The sequence below is a fragment of the Nothoprocta perdicaria genome, unplaced genomic scaffold, assembly GCF_003342845.1.
Source record: "Nothoprocta perdicaria isolate Ctin4 unplaced genomic scaffold, notPer1 scaffold_218, whole genome shotgun sequence".
In the NCBI taxonomy this organism is placed as follows: domain Eukaryota; kingdom Metazoa; phylum Chordata; class Aves; order Tinamiformes; family Tinamidae; genus Nothoprocta; species Nothoprocta perdicaria.
Genome location: NW_020455399.1, coordinates 399,556 through 425,348, shown reverse-complemented (window position 1 = coordinate 425,348; position 25,793 = coordinate 399,556). Strand labels below are relative to the sequence as shown.

Genomic DNA, 25,793 nt, shown 5'->3' with positions numbered 1-25,793 from the left:
CCGCCCCCCCCCGATCCGTTCCGTTCCGCCCCCGCGGGCAGGGCGCGCCCGGCGGGCTGGGGGCGGGGGGGGGCCGCACCTGAGGCCCCCCGCCCCCCGCCCCGGGGGGCAATGAGGCTGGGGGCGGGGGGGGGCCGCACCTGAGGGCCCGGGCGGCGCCTCGCGGATCGATCGATCCGCTCGTGATCGATCCGCCGGTAAACGGGGCGCCGGGACCTGGCGGAGCCCCCGCGTTAACCCCCCGCCGGGCGGAACCGCCGTTGGGATTTGCAGGGCCGCCTCCTTTTTTATTATATTTTTCCCATTTTTTTATTTGTCTTATTTGATTTTTCCTGTATTTTTTTTTTAAGAGCCCACTGCTGGGCGCCGTTTACGCCCCTTACCTCCTGCTCCCGTGTCCGGGTGCACAAGCGCTTCCCTTGCCCCGCTTTATGAAGGCGGCGTGGTCAGACACGAGCTCTCCGTGTCACCCCCGAATATCCAACGGTGACCCGACTTCCCCGCGCTGTTTGGGGGCTTTATTTACCTTATTTTATAGGAATGCAGTCATCACAGTTTAAAAAAAAAAAAAAAAAAAAAAAGGAATAAAAAAAAAGAGAAAAAGTCCTGTTAAAAGCCTCCCCATAAAGTGTGTTTTCCAGAACTTTAATTACGGGAAGCCTGGTGAGTGCCTCCTTGCCTCGGTATTAGCCTGGTGCCAATTAAGCACGGTCACATGTCAGGCTTTTAGCCCTTTGGAAAGGGCAGTTTCGGTACTGTTTTCATCTCAAAAATAACACACTGGGGTTTTTCGATCCTCTATGTGTCAAGGAGCTTCAGGTTGCTCTGCTGCTTATGAGAAGTTGCTCAACTTGAGCGGGGTTTAAAAAAAAAAAAAAAAAAACCGTTCCCCATGTGAAACCATCCATTTTCACGTTAAAAACCAGTTCAATCAGCAATGTGGCCAGTGTAGCTCGCGGGAAAGCTAACTTGCTATGCACGTAAACTAGTTCTTAATTTACTGGAGAAACTTGAGCAGAACACCAGGTCTTGAAATTTTAATTATTTGCTACTTTAAGCTCTCGGCGCATAATGTGTTTCCCCCAGGGAAGCTGCATTTGTGCTGAAACTTCAGAAGTTTCCTCTGAAAATGCTGTTAGGTGTTGTGTCTCGTTGGCAGTGCGTGACCTCCCTTATATCTGCTTTTACCTAAAATGATACTTGGTTACAGTTTTCCACAATTCTTTTGAATACCTTCTTTGTTAAAGCATGCAAGGAGTTCGTATACAAAGACTGCTGTGGAAAGTGGCCTCAAGGTGTTAGTTGGTGCAGTTTATTTTTTCGCTCCTTTAGTACATTGTAAACTCCCATTGCACATAAATAGCAGTTTTTGTGAAAGGCTTTATTAGCAGTTCTTATCACCTGGAAATAATGAAGTATCAATTCCATATTTGAGGTTGTCAGAGTCAAGAGAAAGTAGCTTAAAAAAAATGATAGCTTATAGAGGGGAGATGGGAATTGAAAATGTACCACATAAAATTACCTTAAATGTTGCTGGTGCTTGCTTCACATTGTGCTCATGATCACGTAGGTTACAGGAGTTCTAGGATTCAATAATTTCTGGCAAATAAAAACACTCTTCCTGTTGGGTAATTTTAAATGCTCTCCCTGTTAAGGCTACTTTATGTAAAACATTTCCTGTGTATGAGGCCCACAAGAGCAACAGGAAGTAAGAGAAATTGCTTAGGGGTAAGTTCGAGAGCTTTAGAAACAAGCGATTCTTGCTCTTTTTAAGCTTTGTTGGAAAGATTTAGGGTTATGAAAGTTGCAGGGCAAAAATGTACATATTTAAATGGAAATGTGTTCTCATAGAAGATTTAGTGATGTTAACAAAATGATTATGAATGTTTAAATTAATTGTGTGCAGATGGGTTTAATTGGCTTGTTGCTGCTGCCCCTCCAAGTGCAGCCGATCCCATCTGTGTTGTGGAGCGGGGTTTGGACCCCGCGTGCCCCTGCAGCGGCTGTTGAAGCAGCCCGTTGAAATGGAGAGCGTCGGTCGCATCCTTCCCGGCAGCCCCGGGTTGGTTGGGCTGCGGATTGCTGGGCTGTGATGACATGGCACGTTGGGATGGAGGAGGAAGCGAGGAGCCCAGCTGGCTCGGGCCGGTGCTGGGCCTTATTTGTGGAGCTGGTGAAACATGGATGATTTAATAGGATTGAGCAATACTTAATTCCCTGAAAAATCATAAAGTGTTGCAGGCATGCGGGGGAGAAAAAAGAACTAGTTAATTTAAGTACTTTGGCACTAAATCACTTGAATCGTAGAATTGTTCCTGAATATTCCAGATTTCATGTTGCTGTTTAAAAATAACTACCATGCCTTCTGCCCTTCTGCCAGGTTTCCCTACAATTCCTGTAGATCTGTTAGCCTGCCGCATTTGGAGCCTTACGGGGAGCGTAGGGACTGTGGTGTCAGCTATAGGAAGGATGGGTCAAAGCACGTGGTGCAGTGGTGGTCAAGCCTATAAACCTACTGTTTCAACTGTGCATTTTCCTACAATGCCGCTTTACTAGGATTTGGAGTGGGTTTGTTTTGTAAAAAAAAGTTATATATAAGAGTATATTTCAAGTTCTCGGTGTGTGTTTCCCCAGACCTCCCTCTGTGGGCAGTGGGAGCTTGGGAGGCTCCTGGGCTGGGACGTGCTGGGGGCAGGTCGGTCGCTCTGACCCATCAATGAAAGCGGCTGCTCTCGTGGCTGTGTCTGGCGCTGTCGTGTTTGCTGCTGGCCGGGGCCAGCATGAGCTCTTTGAGGTACAGCAAAAAGCTTGTTAGACGCATGCGTTAGAGTAACTTTGTGTGTTATTCTGACTGCTTTTTACGTCGGGCAGCAAATCAGAAAGCCTTAGTTTAACAGGTTTAAAAGTATGTGCTAGATAAGTGACTGTGTTTGCTTTCCTTGGTGTCTGTTAGAAGGGCTCGCTGTATGTTTCCTCTGCAGCAGCAGGTCAGGGAGGGTTGCGTGCCCAGCACCCGCTGCTCCCCTTTGCCGCAGACTCCAGGCTCTCCTGGTCTTTACTGCTTAGCTCTGGTACCTTTCACTATTGAAATGAAAATTTCCGTAGAGATAGAGCCCCCTGACGTGCCAGCAAAAGTTATTTTACCTCCTTTAATCGTAGGTGTGCTGAGAGCTGCAGGAGCAGACGCCGGAGCTGGCTGTGGCTGCTGCGCCCCTGCCCAGGGCCGGCTCCTGTCCCCGCCGCGTTCCTGCGCAGAATGCCGGGCTTTGTGAACGCGGCCTCTGGGTTCTGCCCTCCCTGCCGCGCTGGCAGAGAGCTCAGAGCGAGGGGAAGGGCTGCAGTTCTCTAGCACTGCTGGGGCTTGGGTCTCCACCATCACCATCTAATATTTTTTCTTTGTATAAACTGTCCTTGGCTCACTTGCAAAGACAACTGTGCACTTTGACTTGCTTTTTTTCTTACTGCTGTAAACTATGCTGGATATTTGTGGCAAACCTGTCTAACTTTTTAATCCTTTTCTTTCTTTTTTCTACAGCATTGTCCAAGATATAACAGTTGGTACAAAGGTAGGCACTTCTCACTTTTTCTCTCTTTTTACACTGCTCAGCATCTGACTTAGTTTTAGTCTCACCAAATGTAGATCTTCAGCTTTAAAGGGTTATTTCTGGTACCACATAAATTGCTTTTAACTAGAAGGTAACTTAGCTTCATGTGCATTTAAAACTTTTATTATGCCTCAGCACTTAGCTCTTGGCATTTGGGCATTGATTATCACCATGAAAACTTTACTGCGTTTAGAAACAGCCCTTCCCCTACAAAAACTTCAAGCCACACTTCTTATTTGTATAGCAGGCAATGCTTCTCAATGCAGAATGGTTCTTTCTTTCTGGGGAACTCTTAATGTGAATTCTTATTTAGTTCTGTCAAATTTGTGTGCCATAAAAAATCAAAAGTATTTAGCTATTGATTTTTATCTCTTGCAAGTACAGTAAATATGACCTTTACCCTTCTAGTCTCGGGTTTTGAAAGTGCAGACCTAGCCCTGAAACTCAAAGTGCTGACAGGAGCCTCCTTATCTCTGGTGCTTGGTAACAGCCTGTTGTGTTCACAGGATAAAAGCTCATTCCTGTGAAATGCTAAACTGGAATGTGCAGTATAGACTGGCACTCCTTCATCTGTTAGAAGGGTTTTTATTTTGTTTAGTGAACATTGCCACTAATGTTCTGGAATCAGGATAACAGCAAGTTCAGCCCTGTAAGATTTTTTATTAGGTAGTGCGTGTGAGTGAGCCCTCAAAGCAGTAATCTGACAGCCTTTTAATGGCCTGAGTTCTGTGTTAACTTCTTCATTATTAACACAAATGAAGCAGAGTTGCAAGTGGAAACTTGAATATAGGCTGGTGAACTGATGCAATGTGCGATAGATCTTATTTTTTAAGCAGAGTTGAGCTTGGGTAGTATGAGCTCTGTTGAATCTACATAAGTAAATTAAAAGCATTAGAGAAATTGCTTGTAGACAGCAAAGTTTTTAATATTGAGGAGACAAAATGAGATGCTACTGATGCTGTATGTGTAGGGGTGTGTGTTACTGCTTTGGAGTTTGAGAAGCAAATGAAGGAGATCTATTTGATGGTTGAAAGGGATGGGTGGTTTAGCATTTTCTATTATCAGCAGTGGAGTTTTGGATTGTAATCTTAGTGACACGGTAGTGTCTAGTTTTGGTTGAGACCTCCTGCAAGAAGGAATTCGGCTTGTTGTGAAAGAGAAAAAAGGCTAAATTTTTACAGTCAAGTTGGTTGATAGCTAATCAAGCCGTGGTAGTTGGACTAAGTCAACACTTGAGCACTCTAGGCCAGTTTCATACATCTCTATGTGAAAGCAGACTGTGCTCGATGCAAGTCCCCGCAGCCAGCTATAACAGTGTGTAATCTGAGGTTGCTGCAGCTTTAAGTCTTTATATAACCAAAGAACTTGGCCAGGAAGCCTCTCAAACTCCAGTCTTCTCTGAATCCTGGGAAGCTTCAGGATGTGATATTGCAGGCACCCCCACCTCCATCCACAGAGTGACTTCAGTCCCTCAGAGTAGTGCCAAGATGTCTCAGATGGGGCCTGGGGAGATGCTCCGATGCAGGACAGGAGTGCAGCTCTTCTGGTGGTAGTTGTGTGGTAGCAAGAGGTGTGCGTGTTAAAAATGAGCCTTCTTGGCAAGAAAGACAGGGTGGGTTTTGAGGAAGATGAATCGATCTAGAGACTGAAGCAAAAAAAAAGTGAATCATCTCAAAGGTAAGTTTTAAAAGTTTTCAAAATAGCTGTGCATCTAATTGTATTTAAATAAGATATGGAATATGCCAGTGTAGTTCGTTGAATACAAGCTGTGTTTTTTAATATTTTGCTGTAAGATGTTATGCATGTCATGGATTTTGCTTTAAATAAGCTTGAATCCTGTTTACAAGCACAGTTAGTAAAAAGTAAAGAAGTTTTATGCCTATATCCTGTACATGCCTGTGTACAGCTGGTGGGCCTGTATCCTGTTCCTCTTCTACGGAAGATCATCTGATGGCAAGGTTCTTATGTGGGGGGACTTGCAGGCTCCTCACTGCTTTAGCAGGATGTGTAATCAAACCGTGTGTGTGTTACTTGTTAAAAATGCTTCTCTTGGTGGTAAGTGTGAAAACTCACTGGCTACAGCTCTTCTGGAATTGCCATTGCTCTTGTTATCTTGTTGCCTTGGGGTTTTTTTAGTCAGTAGTTTGAAGACACTGCAGAAACTTTCTGTAATATCTCAAAAGCTTTTCAGTGATCTCCCTGCTGAAATTTTAGAGATGGAGCTTTCTTTCTTCAGCATCATTTGTCTCATTGCTTGGGCATCATTGAAATCACGTCAAGGATTAACTGTTTTTTTTTTCTCTCCCCTATTCAGAGGCAGATGCTCTTTAGAAATGCCTAATAACTTAAAATAATGTAGTAGAACTACAGTTTTGTGGTCTGTTGAATTTCTAAAACTTAATGGCAACAGGATTCAGCTGAGGATGGAGCTCCCTTGCTAGTGTCTGTTCCTGAAGCTGCACTCGCAGGAACTTGCAGGCCGAGCCCCTAAGCGAGGGGCACGCAAGGCTGGGTCCAAGACTGCCTTTGAGCCCCAGTACTTGGATGGTTTAGTTCTAAAGGACTTTAATTTTGGGGAATGTTTTTATCAGCACGGTAATCCAAGCAGCCATTTCAGGGCTTTGCATTTAACCTGGTTCTGAGACTCTTGAAAGTAGGAGACACATTAGGGTGCTGCTGTGAGACTTGGGATGCTTGGTCTGGAATGCCCTGCAGATTAGAAACACATGACTTAGGACTTCTGTTTTCCTGTAATTTTGTTACTATCTGGAAAGGAAGGAAGTTCATCCTTAAAATGGAGGCATTGTCTTCGTGATGCTAGGGTAGCAAGTCCTCTGCAGTTACTACTTTTAAGTACTTTGAACAAGTTCACTCTCTTTAATTTGCCTAAGTATCACTTTATTTCTTTAGGCTGTAACGGTCTTTGAGCAGGTCAGACTTTCTAGTAAGTGCAGAGTTGTAATAATCATTAACTATAAGTTCTGTTGTATTTTATAGATAAAAATTACTGAAGAAGCAGCTAGGTGTTCAGTAATCCTGTAGTGTTTTGATGAAGCTGAGCTGTTTGAAGCATGCATTTGCAGCCAGCCATTATGCTCCTAAGGCATTTGAGAAGTTAATTTTTAAAACAAGGTTTACTAGAGTGTGATACAGGCTGACTGTAGCAGTGATTTGTGGTCAAGCCAGGATCTTTGCCATGGGAACAGTAATTATGGCTGCAGGCAGAAGGCCAAGAATGTTGCGAGGAAATTCCAGTCCCCTCCTATGGCTCTAGCTGGAGGCTGCAACAGGCTGGTGCTTGTGGCCTCTCTGATCAGGCATGATCACACATGAGCCCCGTGGACACGGCAAGGCACATGCCTGCTGAAAACTTAAATCTGCAGGATTTAAGTGGCACAGTCAGTTTTTATACACCTGTATCGGCAATTTAGAGATAACTGCCCTTTGCAGGGGCAAGAGAGAAACTTTCCAGTAAAACTGTTCGCTTAGTGTAATCGAAGTTGAAGCTACTGGTTGAAGCCCAGATGTGAGGCTGAGGCATGGCAAGACATTTCACAAGCAGGGATTTTACTTCATAATCCTGCCACTCGCAAGTGTAGAGATTGGCTCCTTTTGTTTCTGCAAGCCAGTGACATCTATTTTGAGGTTTTTTTTGGTCAGACTAGCAAATGCAGTTTGTGCTGGTGCCCCATTTATCGTCTGCTCAAAAAAGCAAGGGGAGAGGCTTTGTTTAATGCCAGCGTTTATATGGCCCCGTGGTGTTTGTTTTACTCTTCTGTGAGGCTTCCTGTTAAGACCCTTGCAGGGTCTGAGCTTGGTTCACGGCTGTGCTCGCTAATCCCCAGGTAGTGATTGCTCCTTTGCCAAAGCTGCTTCTGGTGGTTATGCAATCCCAATTTAGATGGGGTTGAATTAGTGTGGAGCTCCTGGCCTCACAGATTGTTTGCCACTTCATAGCTTTGTCTCAACATACTCTTTCAAGGGTTCTGCTTTCTTTCCTGAATTATTCAGGCAGTATTTTTCTCTGATAGTATTTGTACAGAGTTTTACTAAAGCTCTACCTGTCTCAGGGTAATGACTTTACAACCTGCAGGTTTGCTAATGGTTAAGCTGCAGCTCGAGCAGTGCGCTGGGTGTGTGCTACCCTACGGAGCAGGAATGACTGCATTGCTCCAGTGCTGGAGCTCAGGAATTTGGGGCCATTTAAAGCGGCCACACCTTTTTCTGGGCTCAAAGGGCAGGTTTGTTTCTCAGGGCGTCTCCATAGCAGCCCAGGCTGAGAATGAAAGTCAGGGAGGGGCGAGGAGATGGTGTTGAGGATCTGGCTTTGCTTTGTGGGTGCCTCCCTTCAGAATCGCCCTTCATGCACAATCTCCCATGTGGGCTGCAGGAGCAGTTGCTCATGTGCAATAGTCAAGGCATGGGTGTCTTTCAGGAACTCAGAGGTCTTATCTGAAACTACAGAAATAGTGCCAGCTATTGCAGCAATGTGGACAGTAGGAAAATAATAGTGTGAGTGTCTCTTGGTAGCACCGTGACCAACTAACCTAGTTCCAGAGCGTGGAAACGTGCAAGGACCTGGTGTCCTGTGTGTGTCCTGGGGGAGACTGGGGTCACTGGCCCCTCTGTGCAGGGATCAGTGAACCCTGTCCGCACAGGACGAGCCCGGGGCCCTTCACGCTGCCCCTCCATGGTAACGCAGCCTCGCAGAATAGGGTAGCCTATAGTGCATGCTGTGGGCCTGCCGGAACGCAAACACTCCCCTCCACATTGCCTGTGTCAGCATCGTGTCCTCACTGCTGTGGTGGATTTAACTTGGTAAATGATGCGGGGGTTTCTGCATTGGAATTAGTTTGTAAAGCTCAGCCATAAAGAGTTGTGTACCAAACTGATCTATTTTCACGACTCATTTTGGAGTCTGACTGGCTGATCAATTTTGCCTTAAACGGAGGTGTGGAGGGCTGGATGACAAATGTCCCTACTCCCAGACAGTGAGACAACAGTAGGCTTTACCCACTAGTATCACAGTGCACTATTAAAGTCCTGCTCGGAACCCGCACTCGTTAGGCTCCTTAAGTTACGTTAATGCTAACTTTCCAGCTTGATTAGGATTGCAGGAGTGGGAAGAGTTGTCCACTGCTCTCCAGACACATTTTCACAGGAAAATTGACCAACTTGTTCCGTTTGTGACCGAGCTAGAATGCTGCTTTTTACACTGCAGTACCTTTAAGCCATCAAAGAGTATTTTAAGACAGGAGGGTAAACAGAAGGATGTGGGGGTAAATCGGTGAATGCTGCTGAAAATGTCTTCTATGGAAAACAAGGAAATTTGGCATCATGCTTCCTAGTAGTTTAAATTTAGTTCCCCTCTTAGCTCTTGAATCTCAGCAGAAAATGTTGGCATGTAATATGATGAGTGTGAGTGATGTCATCAGCCTGGATTTTGCTTATTAGTTTCTTTGCAGAGTTGTGAGCTGAAGTAACAGTATGAATTCTTTAATTCCTCTGGGGCTGAACTGGCAGTGTTCCTGAAGTGTGCTTGAGATGCTCAATACTTTCTGCATTCTCTCAGTTTTCTACCTCTTATCAGAGCAAAGGGTTCTTGGAGCTTTTCTCCATGTTGGTGCATAACTGTGTGAACTACTGTGGTGTGTGTAAAGAACTGTGGTTTCCCATGGGGGAGAGGAGGAGGAGGAGGAGATCTGCACACTCGGAGGGGGCAGAGGCCCAAGGAGTCACTGTTGCTGCTCTGTGCTCGGCAAGCCAGGAGGTGGCCTTTCCTGTAGGTTTTAGGTTTGCTTAGTCTCCGGCTTAGGGATGTTTCTGAGCCAGAGTATTCAAAATTGTAACTGAGAAAAATACCAATCTTTAAAATTGTGACAGGCTTCCTTTTCCTGATTCAGGAAAGTTATTAGGAAAGTTTTCATTCAGGAAACTTAAATTCTTTCCACCAAATGGTACAAATGTTTGTTTTCCAGTCCATAGTTTCCTAGTTTTGCTTCCATGACGGCCAAACAAGTGGCTTGTTCTCCTAGCATTTCCATGGTGGATCATAGGGGTAATTGCATGTCCTGCATAGACACCTTGATTTGTGCTAGGAACGTCTGAGCTGTGCGTACTCAGAAATGTGCAGTGTCATTGAAGTTGGTGGGATTAAAAAAAAAAAAATGTCCAGCTCCCCAGGGAATGGTGTCCATGGTTTCGGAGGCTCTTCAAGACTGTGTAGGTCAGTGAGCTTCTGTTGTGTTTGTGTTTTTTGTTTGCTCGTAGATACCCTTTCAAATAGCTGCCTGTTGTAACTCACACCACGATGTAAAGTTGTACTTGTAGATGGTTTTGCAAAGAGCGTTTTCAAACTGGTGGATTTTAAACCTTGCCTTATGCATTAATTTAATCAGAAAGATGGGATCTCCTGGGCTAGCCTGCCTCTGTTGCACTTTAAAACTGCAGGCTAATTAGAACAGGTGTTGAGGCCAATTCCTAATTACTGCTTCAGCTAGAACAAGGAGCCTTCCCTGGTGACCCTTTATGGGACCTCTCCAGCACGTTGCAGGTGACCAGCAGTCGCACATGAACCATGACTCTGGAACCTGCCCCCATTTCCCATTCAGTACATCAAAGTCCTGAGCTTGTCTTTGAAGAGTTAGCAGCGAGTAGTCAAACAAGAAATTCAAGACTGGAAAAAATGAAGCTGTTTATGAGATATCTCTAATTCAGTGTTCTGGGGCTCCTTCTGTGACCTAGTTTTCCAACCTGTTTACTGAGGGAATAAGCGGAGAGCTTTTGTTGTCGCCCAGATACTGTTACTGCACTTGCCACTAGATATGGGGCACGGTGAGCGACTGTGGGCCTGATGCTCGCAGGCTGAAGTGGGGTCTGCTTTTGAGCAGCTGAGCCAGGGATGAGCTTGGTCCTTTGCCCCCTACCTCTTTTGGAGGAAATCTTTTAGTAGTCTGTTTAACTTTATTTGCGGGGGGAATGGAGGGAAGCACCAGGCTGAGAGCAAAGAGGTGGAGGTAGCCCTGCCCTTGCAAGGGGCTCGTGCCAAGCTGTGCCCGGGGATTTCTCTCCCTCACGATGCCTCTCTGTCTGTTAAAGCTATCTTTGGACTTTGCTCTGAAATGTTTGCTGAGGCTTTAGGGTGCTCTGGCCCTCCTGGAAAGTGTTGCTGGTTTCTGGGGACTGTGGCTGCAAACAACAAATCAGTGATTTGATTTTCTTTTTTTTTTTTTTTTTGTACTAGAATTTAGGTTATTGTATACAGATTAATTTACTGTTGTGAAATGTGAAAAGTAGCTGCTTTTCTAGTCATTTGACGTTTTTGCTCTGGCCCTTGGGGGAGTGGGCATGAAAGAGCTCCATTTTCTCTTAATTCTCCATTTACCAGAGAATTTTTCCTTGTCAGGTAGCAGCACACATTTGTTCTCATGATAGTTAAGTTGTGCACTAATCCTTTTGATAATTTGTTTTTAGCTTTAAGAGTTTCTTACTCTTGGTAACTGCTTTGCCATTTCCGATAAGCTGCTGTATTGTTCTAGCTTAAACTAAAAGGATGATAATCTTATCTGATATCAATGGTCAAATCTATCTCCCTAGAAATAGTAGGAGAGCTGATATGTGAACAGAGGACTTGCTGCCTTCAGACAATCCTGAGGTTCCTAATGCCAAGCTGAACAGAGATAGTGGACAGTGCTGCACACCTGCTAAATTGGATTTTGCTTGTTTAATTTATGAGGGAGAGGCCGATTGCCTGCTGTCAGTGTATTGGCACTTCTGTTCAGGTTTTTTGAACCTTAGCTCAGTTGTTCGCCTGCTTTCCAAGTACCTGAAGAGAGTTTAGCAGAATGCTCTCAGCTTACCTGTCTCCTCTTCTTTTGCAGCGGGGATCTGACGAGCTCTTCACTGCTTGTGTTACTAACGGACCCTTTATCATGAGCGGCAACGCTTCCTCTGCAGGTAACGTCATCTCTAAGAACAGAAGTCGGTTCTAAGCTTTGAAATGCCATGGGGCCCTACCCCCAACTTGTTTTAATTTAAAATTACTCCTTTTTAGTGTTTGCTAGGAGGCTGTAAGGCTGAGCTGAAGATAATAAACTTCTGCCCTGTTGCATTAAAGGGTTAGTGGCTTGATTACGTTTTTTGCAGGACAGCTGCTGAAGGTATTTCACAGAAATTGAAACATGGTTTGTGCTGTAAAGTGGTGCAGCTCTAGCACTGTTGAATTAATGTAGGATAATTGACTTAGAGCTTTTTATTACCTCTACATTGTGTCAGACCCCTAAGTAACCCCATTGAGGGGGATGCCTGGGTGCTGAGTCTAGACCTTTTCTCTGTGCTTGTTCCAGTGCCTTGAATTGTCTTTGAGCTGCTGTTGCCCTTTGAGTCCCTGTGTGCTCTTCCTAAGTGTGGCCTCCTGGCCAGACTCTGTCCATTAATGTCTTTGGCCCCGTGCTGCTCATGCCTCCCCTTCGTGCACTCTAGTTAATACAAAATTATGTCTTGAATCATGAATTTGTGGTTGTAATATCGCTCACTTCAAGATGTGCTCCTCAAGCTGCTTCGTTGCCCAGAGTGCCAGTCAAAGGGAAAAGAATAAAGCAGCTGTGAGGGATTGGTGGCTGGGACCAAAGGGGAGCGGAGCTGCGGGTGGGTGGGGTGTGTGTACTTGGTAAACAAGCTGCAGAATGGCCCCTGGAGAGCTGATTCCATTGCTGTGGCATTCTGCTCTGTCACTCGCATCGCCTGTGTAATTGGAAAAAGGAGAACCACGTGTCTTCAAACCCTGCCTGAGCTGCACCACGGTATGGCCTAATGCAGAGAGTAGGAGTTGGCTGGGGAGCGCACGCTGCATGTTGAATGTGGTAAATATGTAAACATGTTCTAATAAGCAGTGATTTCTTTGCTTTCCATAGCTAATGGAAATGACAGCAAAAAATTCAAAGGTGATAGCAGAAGCGCTGGGGTTCCATCTCGAGTAATCCACGTCCGTAAGCTCCCCAGTGACGTCACAGAGGCAGAGGTCATTTCTTTGGGCTTACCTTTTGGCAAGGTCACCAATCTTCTGATGTTGAAAGGAAAAAATCAGGTAGTGCTTGAAATTGAAAGTAATGATTATGTCAAACTTGATGGCTTGTCATCAGTAAACCACATGCAAATAGTTTAAACAACTGTCATGCATTAGGAGTCAATAACTTCTGTATACTGTATTCTACTTTTCCGTGATTATTCTGTGAGCTGTAGAAAATGCTATTTTCAGACTGTACCAGGAGTTCAGTACCTAATTCTAGGTTGTCATTTATAATTGGCATTATGCTTGTGTTCAAATTACAGCCTAGGTAAATGACTTGGACAACAGTGGCATGAGTTGGCTTTTTTCACTTGCCCTTCTTGATAGCTGAGTAGCTGCAAGCGTTAACTTTGCACGCCGGGGATACCTTTGCAAAGGCACCAAATGAGCTGGGTAAAGCCAAGATACGCTTGGGTGATGCGGGAGGTGTCCACTCATTTGGTAGCTAAAATTGTCTCTTACAAATTAATGAGTAAAGAAGGAAGCCAACTTTAATCATGACATAAGATACTACATCTTTAATATTAGTTATGAAAATGTGCCTGTCAGATGTTGCGTGGCATGTTTATATGAAAGTACTTAATATAATGGCACCTACAACCCCTTCCTCATGAAAGAATGAGTAAGTTTACAGAGAATTGAGGTCTGTTAATATGATAATAAGTTAGGAATCTGGGCTGTCACTCCAGTATGAAAAACTTGAATGCAAATGCAGTAGTCATTATAATACTGGTGCAATGAAGTTGTTTCTCAAGTTATTGTGCTATGATGTTTTCAAGTGCTAACACTGTCTCCTAGTGTGAGCTGCTTTGATAATATCAGAATATATTGGATTTGACTGCTCTGCAGGCTTTCATCGAAATGAACACGGAGGAGGCGGCCAACACCATGGTAAACTATTATACCACAGTCACTCCAGTTCTTCGAAGCCAGCCCATCTACATTCAGTTCTCCAACCACAAGGAGCTAAAAACGGACAACTCTCCAAACCAAGCAGTTAGTTTTCTTTACGTTGTCTCATTGGTGGGAGGGTCAGACACAGTTCTGCCTGCTTTGGTTCGTGCTGCTGGTGGAGGCAGGAAAGGGTTTCAGGGGATTTGATTTAACTGTGATAGTGCTGAGCCGAGCAGGTTGTTGCCTGTGAATTTGAATACAAACATTTCTGATAGTTTGGAGCGTGACTTTCAGAATAAAGTGCTCTTGATTGTGTGTTTCCCTTTGCTATGTTTTTTTCATATGCTGCTTGGGAACAGTAGGGATGAAACAATGTTTTCTACCAGTAGTTTCTAGCTTACAGACTCCTGAAAGGATTTTAACTCAAATTGTTAGATGACCTACTAAAACTGCCTTGAAATGTCAGGGTAACAAAACACAGTCACAAATACGAGATTGAGAATCAATGTATTACCATTCTTTAATGAGCAACAGTAACTGAATAGATATCTAAGGACTTGATGAACTTGGAAAATGTTCATATGTAATGTTTGAAGCTTTATATAAAATGAAGCTCTAGGATGAAATTCTGCTTTCAGTGTATAATGCATTGCTAATGAGTATTGGCTTTTGCAGACAGCACTCAAAACCAGCAGTTCTTGGTGCTTTGTCTGTGCTATCTAGAGTTTCTGTGAAAGACAGATCCTTTGCAGAGAGTAAAAGGTTCCCTTTTTGGCTCAGCTCATGCTGGCATACGTTCAGGACGAGAACACTGGAAGGAAGCTCCAGTTACTTGAGCCTCCTTATCAGGGTTGTTTTCCTCGCACATTCAGCTGCCTTCTCTCACTTTTCAGATTGACATTCATCAGGATCTAGTGTTGCAGAGATGAAATGCCACTTGGTGCATATGAGAACCAGAACTGGGTGCACAATGCTGAGCCCATTATAATGGCATACACATGAGGGAGACTCTTCCCAGACTTTATTTTCCAAGTCTTTTTCCCTCCTGGATCCCTATAGCAGCTGCACATTAGTCTTGCAGTTTAGTAGCTTGCCGATGGGGATGTGGGTATGCATTTCTGCGAGCAGGAGCGTGTGTCTAACGGGCTCTTTGGTTCTGCAGCGCGCCCAGGCAGCTCTGCAAGCAGTGAATACTGTCCAGACGGGAAACCTGGCACTGCCAGCCTCGGCGGCGGCCGTGGATGCAGGAATGGCGATGGCTGGCCAGAGCCCTGTCCTCAGGATCATTGTGGAGAATCTCTTCTATCCTGTCACTCTGGATGTTCTGCATCAGGTAAAACACGTTACAGCAGAGTCTTGTAGCTCATCATGGAGGAAAGTGTAGCAACAAACAATGAGCTAGTATATTTGCAACATAACTGTTAACAGCTTGTTCTTATCCATCTAAACCAAACTTTGAAGTGAGCAGCTCTGAACATATCCCTCAAAGTTCTGCTTTCTAGACCATGAGGATTCTTTTGTCCCCATCCATCTAAACTTTAATTTCCAGAGACTTGGTTGATGGCCCATCAGTATGAAATGAAGCTCTTGAAACTGTAGCTAGGATTTAGAGGAAGTAGCTGCTAGATTCCGCTTTTTTGAGAACATACCACATTATGAAGGTGTTTGTGAATCTTCCCTGCGTGAGAATTTAGTCACACAAAATGAAACCTTTTTATTAAGGGAGCATTTCAGTAACTCTCATGTTTAAATCTGATGCCATGCTAAACAATTACCTATGGGGTAGTTAGGAAACTCAAATACTTAGGACTGAAAAACTTAGTAGGATGAAAAGATAACTTTTTTTGCTTCTAGCAGTGGGAGATAAATGGGTCCAAGTTGAAACGCAGGCAGGTCCATCTCCACGTGAGGAAGAACTTCGGTGTGAGGGTGCCAGGGTCATGGCCCAGGCTGCCCAGGGAGGCTGGGGGGAGGCTCCTGCTCTGGAGATCTCCCAACCCACCCGGGTGCCCAGCGCTCCAGGTGTCCCTGCTGGAGCAGGGACTGCACGGGGGGATCCCTAGGGGCCCCTTCCAACCTCTGCCCTCTGTGATGCTGTGATAAATGAAATTGACCTACTGGCAATATGATAACAATGCCCCAAACGTTATTTTGCAGATTTTTTCCAAGTTTGGTACAGTCTTGAAAATAATTACATTCACAAAGAACAACCAATTTCAGGCCCTGCTACAATATGCTGACCCAGTGAGTGCTCAGCATGCCAAACTGGTGAGTAGTGTTTTCATTGCTAAAAGCAGGCTTTAGAATTTAAGTAATTCAGGTATTTATTAGTTTAGATCAACTTTAGTAATTAACATTTTTGGAATATTTGTTGTCATATTATGTTTGTGCAAGCACTGATGTAGTGGCATATTGCCAATACAAGTGGTGGGAATTTCACCACTAGAAGAGTAATATTTTGAGTAAATACCAAAAGAGATAAAATGAAGAAACTTAAGGGACCAGGGTTTTCTTGGGTGAGATGTAACACTTCACATTCTCTGATTCTTACCTGATTTAGTATGAATGGACCTGGGGTAAAGAATTATTTATTTCTCTGCAGTCTTTAGATGGACAGAATATCTACAATGCCTGCTGTACACTGCGCATAGATTTCTCCAAGCTCACAAGTCTCAATGTAAAATATAACAATGATAAGAGCAGAGATTATACCCGGCCGGACCTGCCTTCCGGGGACAACCAGCCCTCTCTCGATCAGACCATGGCAGCTGCTTTTGGTGAGGATTTTTGAAGTGGGGGCGGGACAGATATCACTGATACTAGTGTCAGGTGGGAAGGCGGAGGCATTGTAATCCTAATAAATTTGATCATACAAAATTAGTCTTCTCTAGTTGGAAAAACTTGGTAACCAGTGGGTGAGACTAGTATGAAGTACTAGGACAGATGTATGTGTGCAGATGTGTGCTATCGTTGGGGAAGCTGTTCTTGCTTTGTGTGAGGATTTCTGGATTTTGCTGCTTGCTGCATTGCTAGTGCCATCTGCTGTTCTGGCTGCACCGTGTAATCTCAGCAATAATGTGGGATATTGTAGCCTAGAGCTTGAAAATTTGTGGTGGAACAGCTCTGGAAGCTCCTCAGCTTGTTTAGTCAACAGACGTCTTGTAGCAGCTGTTTCAGAACAGCACACTCGGAGCAGGAGTACTTCTGTGTCAATACTTCTTCATTTACTTACAAAATTCAAGATTGTATTAGAGGCATTTCTGACATAATGCTTATAATTGGAACTTAGCTTTCCACTCGGTGCTTAAGTTGAAGGATGGAGACCTCAGGATACTCTGGCTATGTATAGAGTTGTCTTGCTGTGCAAATTAATGTGTAATGTTTATATCTCTTCCCAGGTGCCCCTGGAATAATTTCTGCCTCTCCATATGCAGGAGCTGGCTTTCCTCCTACCTTTGCAATCCCTCAGGCTGCAGGTACTGTATTTCGTAAGTTGGAATTTTATATAGGTTCTCTGATTATTTCCGAGTCTCTCTCGAGGTTTTAGAGCTAAGTAATGTTTTCTTTTGTTGGGATTAGCCGTGTAAATCTTGAGTGCTGGCATTAGGATGTAGAAGGGAATGATGTTTCCAAGTGTAAATGCTACTAGGAATAGAAAAATGGAGTTGAGAACCTCTGTCTAGACCAATATTCCTGTGGCAACAGGAAAGTCTACTTGAAAGAAAACAGACAGTGCAAGCACTGCTTAAAGTATTTGGGGGAGACAATTAAGCTTTTTGTATTTAAAATCTCCTCTTAGAGTATTAAATTACTAAGTTGCTCAGTTTGGTAACTTGGTTGCTGTGAAAGCAGTCAAGTTTCATTCACTTCTAAATATTCTAAATAACACTAATATTTAAATATGAACCTAATCACACTGTTAAAGTTGCTCTGTGAAACCGACCACTTGCAGATGACAAAATATTGCAATTTTCAGAAATAACTGTTTCGGGTTAAATGAGGTTCTAGGCACTAAATCCTCCTGCTGGAGGCTTAGTAAAACAAATTTACTTTGTTTTTCATAGCATACTGAGCTAGTGACTCTTCTGTTAAATTGGTTAGAATTTCCTTGCTTATGACAAACAAATGAAACTCTCTCCAACCGCTCGTGTTTTGTCAATACTTTGTCCCATTGGGTAGAGGTACAATGCCACACAGAAGTAATTTCATTTAACCGTGAGCGGATGAGGACTAAAGCTCTTCCCTTTAGAGGGCTAATACTGTGAGGTGCCAGCTGTTACTGAGCATCCTGGAAATGCATGTAAATAAAACTGAAATGTTCCTTCACTCCAGAAGGACTTAGCTAATGGTAGCATATGATATCTGAGTTAAATGCATGGTTAAGAATGAAGCGTTTTGGGCATGCACAAGTTGGAAAGGCCTTTCCATATGCATTGCTTGTGGTACTTTCCTGCACCAACAGAACTGAGGCTTTGTGCTGATTCTGCTTGTAAAACGTTATAGTTAACACTGTGTGGAGAGGCATCTGTAAAGCAGCAGGCACTGCAAGAGCAAATACTCCTAGAGATGATAACACTTCCTGTGGCACCAGAATTGGAGTCTCCTATTGCTGCTCGTGTGGTTACCTGTGTTTTGAACTGTTACTTGCATGTTGAAGAAGGTGTGCTGTTCTCCCTTCTGGTGCAGCAAATACCCTAGAGTACGTGCTGTTAACTTCTTTACTGGTTAATATTCTTTAATTTCAGGCTTGTCAGTTCCAAATGTTCATGGAGCGCTAGCTCCTTTGGCTATCCCAGCAGCTGCAGCGGCTGCAGCAGGACGGATTGCCATTCCCGGCCTTACTGGGGCAGGGAACTCTGTTCTGCTGGTTAGCAATCTGAATCCAGAGGTTAGTGGAGTCCTAATTTTACTTTTTTCCTTCTTCCTATTACCTCTGCTTTCACTTTCTGAACACAGATTTTGCTGAAACTCATTGAAAGTGAAATCCTACTGTATCCTAAAGGAAACGGCAAAACCAGACAAGCAGATGACATGGGCTCTGCCAGTTGTAAACCTCAAAGCAGATCAGTACTCTAGTTGCTGAGGAGAAATGGGAAGTCTGTCTCAAATTGCACTTTGCTCTTCTTTGAAAGCCAAGGGTGCTGCCTGCCTGCTCTTGTCCCATAAAGACTACAAAGCCTGTCCCTTCCTCCCTTTTATTTGGAATCTCCCTGCCACTTCCATGGAATAGTATCATTTGGGTCACAAAAGTCATGTCCATTCTTCCCCACCCCTCCCTCTTAGCATGTTCTAGTAGTTAATATATTAATTCAGAGCTACAGAGAGAGTTCAGTCTGACCTCTACTCTTTCTCTGTAGTGTCTGGACCCCTGCCAGCTTGACCTTGTCGTACCTGTGCAGTATTTCCTTTGCCATGTGCTTGCACATTTAATTTTTTTTTTCCTGGAAGTTTTTCCTTAGTTAAACCCTTAACAACTCAGTTCACATTTTCAATTCTGTTTAACTTATCTCAATGAGTTGAAATATCTGAGCTTCTTAAAATGAAGCAACTAAAAATGAATAAAAAGCGTTAATGAAAGATTCCATGAGAGAATTTGATAAAGAGTATTTTGGATTTTAAGTCAGTTCTTGTCTCTTGTCAGACTGAAAGTGTAGAACATTTTAGTGTGTGCAATAGAGTACGATGAGACTGATGGAAAACAGTAACTGGTGGGGCTGCACACACAATACAACTTCATAAAGCTATAAAACTTACCAGTAATGTCAGAGTAACCACAAAACCTCTTTTGAATCAAAAGGGGAAGTCTGGATGTGATGAAGAATAGTCAAAAATATTTAACTCTTGATGACATTAACCGATTGAATTAGTATTTCAGACTTTATCTATCATTACTGTTTTCTGCAGGGCATGAAATAATGGCATGGACTGTGGCAAGCTTTGGTTGGGATGAGTTCTTTCCACCTAGGAAGTCTTGTGCTGCTCCAGGAACTGTCGTCTTTGGCTTGGTCCCAGTGACTTGCACTGCAGACCAAGATCTTAAATGTTAAGAGCTGGTTTTGACCAATTTAATATGGCCAAGTGTGTTTTTCCTGTGGTGGTTCTGCATGGACAAGGTGGCAGTGATAGGGGTATAGCACAGCCTTTTATTCTATATAAATTTGCATACGTTCACAGCTCTTAAGAGCGCTGTCTAAACAATGTGCACAGTTTTTATTCAATAGGAGCAACCAGTTATTTCATGCCTTGCATTTTTTGATGAGCTCTTCACTATCCATCCAGCTTATCTTTGGGCTAGAGAGACTTTGATACTTGGACTGAAGCTGAGAACTAACAGACCTAAAACTTTTTTTCCATTGCTTGTATAATCAGTGTTGTAGAAACTTACCTATGCCACAAGCAGTTAGTTAAGAGACAGTATTCCTCCAGAGTGACTCCTTTCTCATGTGTGGGGCTTTTTTCCCCCCTCGCTCAGATGCATGGGACATAAAATTAATTCCACTTACTGTTTTCAGAGTGGGTGGAGGCAGTCTGGGTGCCTCGACTGAACGCAGCCTTCCGTCTGCGTGTTGCGTGGTGCTGTCCTGAGCACAGAGAGGCCGTTCCTGCTTCCTGTACTGTGCCGGGGTGATAACAGCATTGATTACTGCCTTGGGAGATCAACCCCTTGAGAGAGATGGAAGGGAGGAATTTTCTCTAGTGGGTGTAGCACCAAGCTCCCTTACAGCAAGCACCTCTAGTGCTTGGAGGTGTGCGTTTGGGTTTTCTTTTCTCCTTGTTAAGTAGTACCACTGCTCCTCAATCTTTTGCTTTCGGAGCAATGATTCACATTCAAATGGGACTTCTCTGGTTCCACTTAAACATGCAATATAGATTTTACATCCTCTAGTTGCTTGTCTTAAAGGAGCAAACACAGCTGCATTGTTTTTGACTTGGTCCAAAGGCATTTCTTAGAAATGCTTGGAAATCAGTGAAAACGGTATTTTGATCATTATTTTGCAGAGTATGACTGCAATTTAATTCAGCATTGAAGCCAGTAGAAGTCACTCTGTTGTGATACTGTCTCCTATCTCTTTGTATATCTTAAGTAAAAATGCCTTTTCTTTATCATTGTGTTCCACTAGGTAAAACCTATTAACTGTTTCTGTAAACAAATATTGTATGTAGAATTCTATAAATCTGACTGATGGAACACTACATATTTCCTTATGTATTTACTGACCTGTGTTTTTTGCTACTTTTTTCTTTTCTCCCCCATCCCTGAATTTTTTTTCTTCCCCTGATCCGGAATTTCTTTGCCAACTGACTGCACGGTACTTCTGCTTCCTGTTGTTGCTTGAAACAAAATAAAAACATTCCCCTTCCAAAAAAAAAAAAAAAACCAAAAAAAAAAAAACCCTGCTCTTCGGAAACCAACCTGCCCTTCAATATTAACCATCTTGAAAACTTCATCATCCATCAACCAATTTCGCCATTTCCTGCGGGGACTCTGCCCTTCCTCGTTGTGGACGATTTGTGCAACCTCGCTCTCCCCTTCGATTCCTTACCTCTTCCCTGTCCCTCCGCTGCCTTGCTCTGCTGTTCTCTAAAGAGAGTTACACCCCAATGCCTCTTTATTCTTTTCGGTATGTTATTATTCACACTTTTTATTACCTTGTTTTTCATTTATTTGAGATTACTTTTTTGATACTTCAAAAATGTACAGTTTGCAGTTTGCCATTTTTGAATGCATAATTTCATTTTTACATTGTTTACTTAGTTTGCTATTTAATTTTAGTTTGCCTTTGTTTTATGTTCAGTTATGCATGGTTTATTGCTTTGCATGTCTTTTATTTATAGGAGTTTTAAATTGTGGTAGCATGCTAAATTGTCCAGTCTTCTGGCAGTTAGATTTTTTGCTTTTTGCTGAAACCCAGTATCTTTTCTTTAATGTATTGTTCCATTATTATTCTGCTATATAAAATGTTCCTTAAACAGAGCAGAATAAGTAAACATGGTTGGAATGAGATCAGTTCTGGTTGTGAATGAATGTTTTTGCTGTTGGATTGATTAGCTAATGCTAAGTTGAATGAGCTTTCATTTTTCCTACCTAAGACTGTTTTTGTTCCTCACTTTCTGAAGGAGTCTATGGTGATGTGCAGAGGGTGAAGATTTTATTTAATAAGAAAGAGAACGCCCTAGTTCAGATGGCTGATGGCAACCAGGCTCAGCTTGGTAAGCAAACTTAACTATATCAGATAGTGGACATGCAAAGAGACCTAATGACTGCTCAAAGTTTTAATATCAGAGTGCTATCATCTTATTGTTAGAAAAACAACAAGAAACCCCCCTGAATGTCACTGCTTAATTAACTTGCCTGCGTATGTAGTTTGAGTATAACGCAAGCCTGGGTATAATGCAAGATTGGGTATAATGCAAGGAGGAGGTATGGTATGTTTGTGTCAGAAAATAGTGCTGGGAAGAGAAAATCAGGTAGAGGAATAATGGCTGGTATGCAATTCCTAGAGCCTGTGATATTTCCATAGGGAAGAAATAGAGTGAAATTCTAGTTTGAGTTTAAACATGGAGAACTGAAACTGGTGCTTTCTTTAACCGTTGCAGCCATGAGTCATTTAAATGGTCAGAAGCTTCACGGGAAGCCAATCCGTATAACACTGTCCAAGCATCAGACAGTCCAGCTTCCCCGTGACGGGCAGGAGGACCAAGGTCTGACCAAGGATTATGGAAACTCTCCCCTCCATCGTTTCAAGAAACCAGGCTCCAAAAATTTCCAAAACATCTTCCCCCCTTCTGCCACTCTTCATCTGTCCAATATTCCGTAAGTATCAGCATGGAGAAGTCTTAGATGGCTGTGCATAAGAATTGAAAGGGTTTGGAATTGAAGTTTATTTCAAGGTGAATATAGTCAACTGTCACTGTGGGCAGGAATAAAGCTTGTCCATGTCCCTGTAGTTCCACAGTTCTGCCAGCCCGTGGCGTTACTGGCAGATGACTTAGATGACTCATCATCAGGTCCTGTTCTGTGTATACAGTTGACTGGAAAAAAATACTATTTTCTTTCAGACCTTCAATAACTGAAGAAGACCTCAAGATGCTATTTTCAAGCAATGGTGGGATGGTCAAAGGCTTCAAATTCTTCCAGTAAGTTGTGTTTTTTCTTATGGCCCAGTCTACTTTATGCTGAGCTTAGAAGCACTTACTTGTAATCCTGACTTCCAGTTAACCTGGAATAAGTCACAGGTGAACGGAATTATTTTTGTGTTTGACTCCTGTAGAATAAAGGATTCAGGGTGACGCTCGGTTTGAGTGCATGGTGAGTATGCCCAGTAGATGAAGAAATACAACTTAAGGTGCCTACGGTGGTTGCTTGGATATGCATGTTTATCGTGCGGACTTACTCTTCCATATACAAGGAAAGAAATGGATCTCAGTTACCCAAGTGGCTGTGAAGCGTCTGCCTGGCATTCAGTGCTAGGTGAGGAAACTTGCGTAGAGTTGGGCAACAAATGATGTTACTAAGCCTAAATTTCTGCCTTGTCAGGAAGGACCGTAAAATGGCTCTGATCCAGATGGGCTCTGTGGAAGAAGCAATTCAATCACTCATTGACCTTCATAATCACGACCTTGGGGAGAATCATCACCTGCGTGTGTCCTTCTCAAAGTCCACCATTTAAAGCTTTGGAAGGCGTGAGACAAAATGGACTTGACTTAAAACCTCTCGGGTTCAGCCTTGACCTTAGAGGGCTGAACGCTAGGGTTTCAACTTCCATCATTCCAGAAAAAAAAAAAGCCACTTTAAAAATGCAGCTGAAGTGACCTTAAAAGACCAGAGATTTTATTTTTTTAAAGAGAAATCAGTTTACCGGTTTTTAAAAAAAAAAGAAAAAAATTAAATCTAATTCATATTGCTAACCTTGTGGTGATGGGTAACAATCTTGACTGTTGAAATAAAAATCACAAGTTAAAGTTTACACTTTGGAACCTGCTCTGGGAAAGTTCCCCTCCCCTCCTGCTCCTCCTCCCTTCAAAAAGCAGATCCTAACAAGTTTATCAGGTTTCACATTGATGCCTTTTTTATTTTCTTTACCCATCCATGCCTTGAAAGACCTAAAACCACTGTGTAAATTCACTTTAGCGCCTTGGAGTCAGGATTTTGCAAAATGCATGGTGTGTAGGAGTTCCCAGCTCACCCAGCACAACAATAAGTTGCATTGATCTTACCTAAACTGTGCATCTGCTGTCCTGTGCCTTAAACTTCTTTTCTTTTGGGGAAAACATCTGAACTGTAGGGATTTGATTGGGAGAGTTAAGGGGAATGAGTGAGTTCCGGCTAACTAGATCTGTTTATTGTGAAAAGGACAAGTGAAGCTGGCAAGTGGATAAAGAAAATATTGGGCTTGACTCTTTAGGCAGTTGTATCCCCCGGTCCTGGCAGTGTCTCGATCTGCGTAGTATCATGTCTCTTCATGCCACTTTGGATTTGCATGTGGTTTGTCTCCATCTGCAAACCTTTCAAGTGGGAGTTGTTTAAGATCCCTGTTCCTAACGCTCGGCCGAAGCAGAAAGGCCTGGGTGGGGAAGCATTCCCATGACCAAATCACATTCCAGTGTCAACAGCAAATCAACAGGCGCTGCCCTTCACAGGAGCATTGATCAAGATATGAAATTAACCACTGTTGGACACTTGTGAAGACGAATCATTAAGAGTTTGTCCTAAATCGTGTGTGTGTGTATGTATATATATATCTAAATACTTGGCTAGGATTTGAAAAACATATTGGATGTCCCACATTTAGAAAGGTGTTCACGTGAGTCACCTTCGTGCCCCTGATTTGAGATTAACAAGACCAATGTAGCTCTGCCGTCATTCTTATAGCATGTCTTCAGCGTTTGAGCTTTTTTGTTTTAATTCTTGTATTATACTTTTGATGCAGTTGCTGTCATCTGTGCCTAGCAATATTTCCAGTTGACCAAATATTCTAATCTCTTTATATGCAAAAGAAATAGTTTAAGTACCTTTTTATAGAACGATAAGATGGTATAAGCGTAATCTAAATTTACTCCTTTGTGGTATTACCCTTGTATACTGTACTTTCTTATTTTTTTTTTTTTTTTTTTGGTAATTGAAACTGTAGGGCAGGAATTTAGCTATCAGGCTGAGGTCATGACTGAGGATGAGTAATGTAATGAGACTGGTAAACCATGTTAAGTGAAGCAGATTTTTAAAGCAAAGTGTTTTGAGATAAGCACAAATGGCTTGTGAATTGAAGTAAAAGGACCCAGGCTAAAGTTTTTACTTTTTTAAACTGCAAGCCCAAATCTTTTTAAGTTATAGGAAGGGAATTTATTAAAAATAGAATGCAGCAGATCGTTTTTTTCCCAGATTATACTTTTTTTTTTCCTGGCTTACAATTCTTTTTCCAGGCCATTCTGCCTTCTATTTTGTATAATCCGATGTTGCCTTACATTTCCCTCTAACCTGCAACCTGTTCGGATGCAAAATAACAAGAATCTTGTACTTTTTTTTCAGGGTTTTTCTGCAAATTGTGGACCAAAGTTTGTTTTTTAATTGTCTTAGTGTTGCAAGTTACGATTTCCTTGCTTAGTGTGGGAGCTCTTGACTTGCCTAGCACTGAGTGTTTGGAAAAGTCTTAACTTTGCTTAGTTCCTCCCCGAAGCCCGGGGCCGGGAGCTGCGCCGCGCCGCGAGGCGGCCGGGCTGCCTTGCTCTGCAGCCGGGGCCGCAAGGAGCCCGGGACCAGCCCAAACCAAAGCGCTGCCCCGACCTGAGCTGGGCACAAAGCTCGGCTGATGAGTCCGTGCTCAGCCGTCGTTCCTGTTGATTGGAACACGCTCGTTAACGAGCAGCCTTGTCCCGTGCTGCTTTTCCCAGCTCTCTGCGTCCCACCTGCGGCGGGGCACATTGAAGTGTCGGTGTCAGCTGGAGCTTCCTCCTGCTCCTCCTCTGCCTCCCGGTGCGGATGGGGAAGGGCCGCGGGTTCCTCCCGCAGCCCGGGAGCGCCGGCTCCGATTCCATCCGAGCGGGAAGAGCCGCGCTTCCCAAGGCGTGCGTCACCCGAGGGGGGAAGAGGCTCCCTGGAATGAAACCTGTCCGGGGCCTCCAGGCGCGCACGGGCTCTGTGTGCTCTCCCAAGTGCAGTGGAGGGACCCCCAAACCCGGCCATGGTGGGTTTGCCCTTTGGATCCCTGTGTTTGCATGTAAAGAATGTG

At 43.5% G+C, this 25,793-nt stretch overlaps 1 protein-coding gene across 1 annotated transcript in view; it reads left to right on the top strand.

Annotated features, from left to right (window-relative positions):
- PTBP1 (polypyrimidine tract binding protein 1) overlaps positions 1 to 25,248 on the top strand; it is a 25,677-nt gene extending 429 nt beyond the window's left edge. Inside the window, exons 2-15 of the mRNA XM_026038884.1 lie at positions 3,536 to 3,566; positions 11,486 to 11,561; positions 12,518 to 12,690; positions 13,522 to 13,668; positions 14,729 to 14,899; positions 15,724 to 15,834; positions 16,169 to 16,343; positions 16,965 to 17,054; positions 18,312 to 18,454; positions 21,155 to 21,188; positions 21,685 to 21,777; positions 22,165 to 22,381; positions 22,627 to 22,704; positions 23,105 to 25,248. Of these exons, the coding sequence (XP_025894669.1) occupies positions 3,536 to 3,566; positions 11,486 to 11,561; positions 12,518 to 12,690; positions 13,522 to 13,668; positions 14,729 to 14,899; positions 15,724 to 15,834; positions 16,169 to 16,343; positions 16,965 to 17,054; positions 18,312 to 18,454; positions 21,155 to 21,188; positions 21,685 to 21,777; positions 22,165 to 22,381; positions 22,627 to 22,704; positions 23,105 to 23,237 (1,672 nt within the window). The 3' untranslated portion in view covers positions 23,238 to 25,248. The remainder of the gene's footprint in view (positions 1 to 3,535; positions 3,567 to 11,485; positions 11,562 to 12,517; positions 12,691 to 13,521; positions 13,669 to 14,728; positions 14,900 to 15,723; positions 15,835 to 16,168; positions 16,344 to 16,964; positions 17,055 to 18,311; positions 18,455 to 21,154; positions 21,189 to 21,684; positions 21,778 to 22,164; positions 22,382 to 22,626; positions 22,705 to 23,104) is intronic.
- The last annotated feature ends 545 nt before the right edge of the window (positions 25,249 to 25,793 follow it).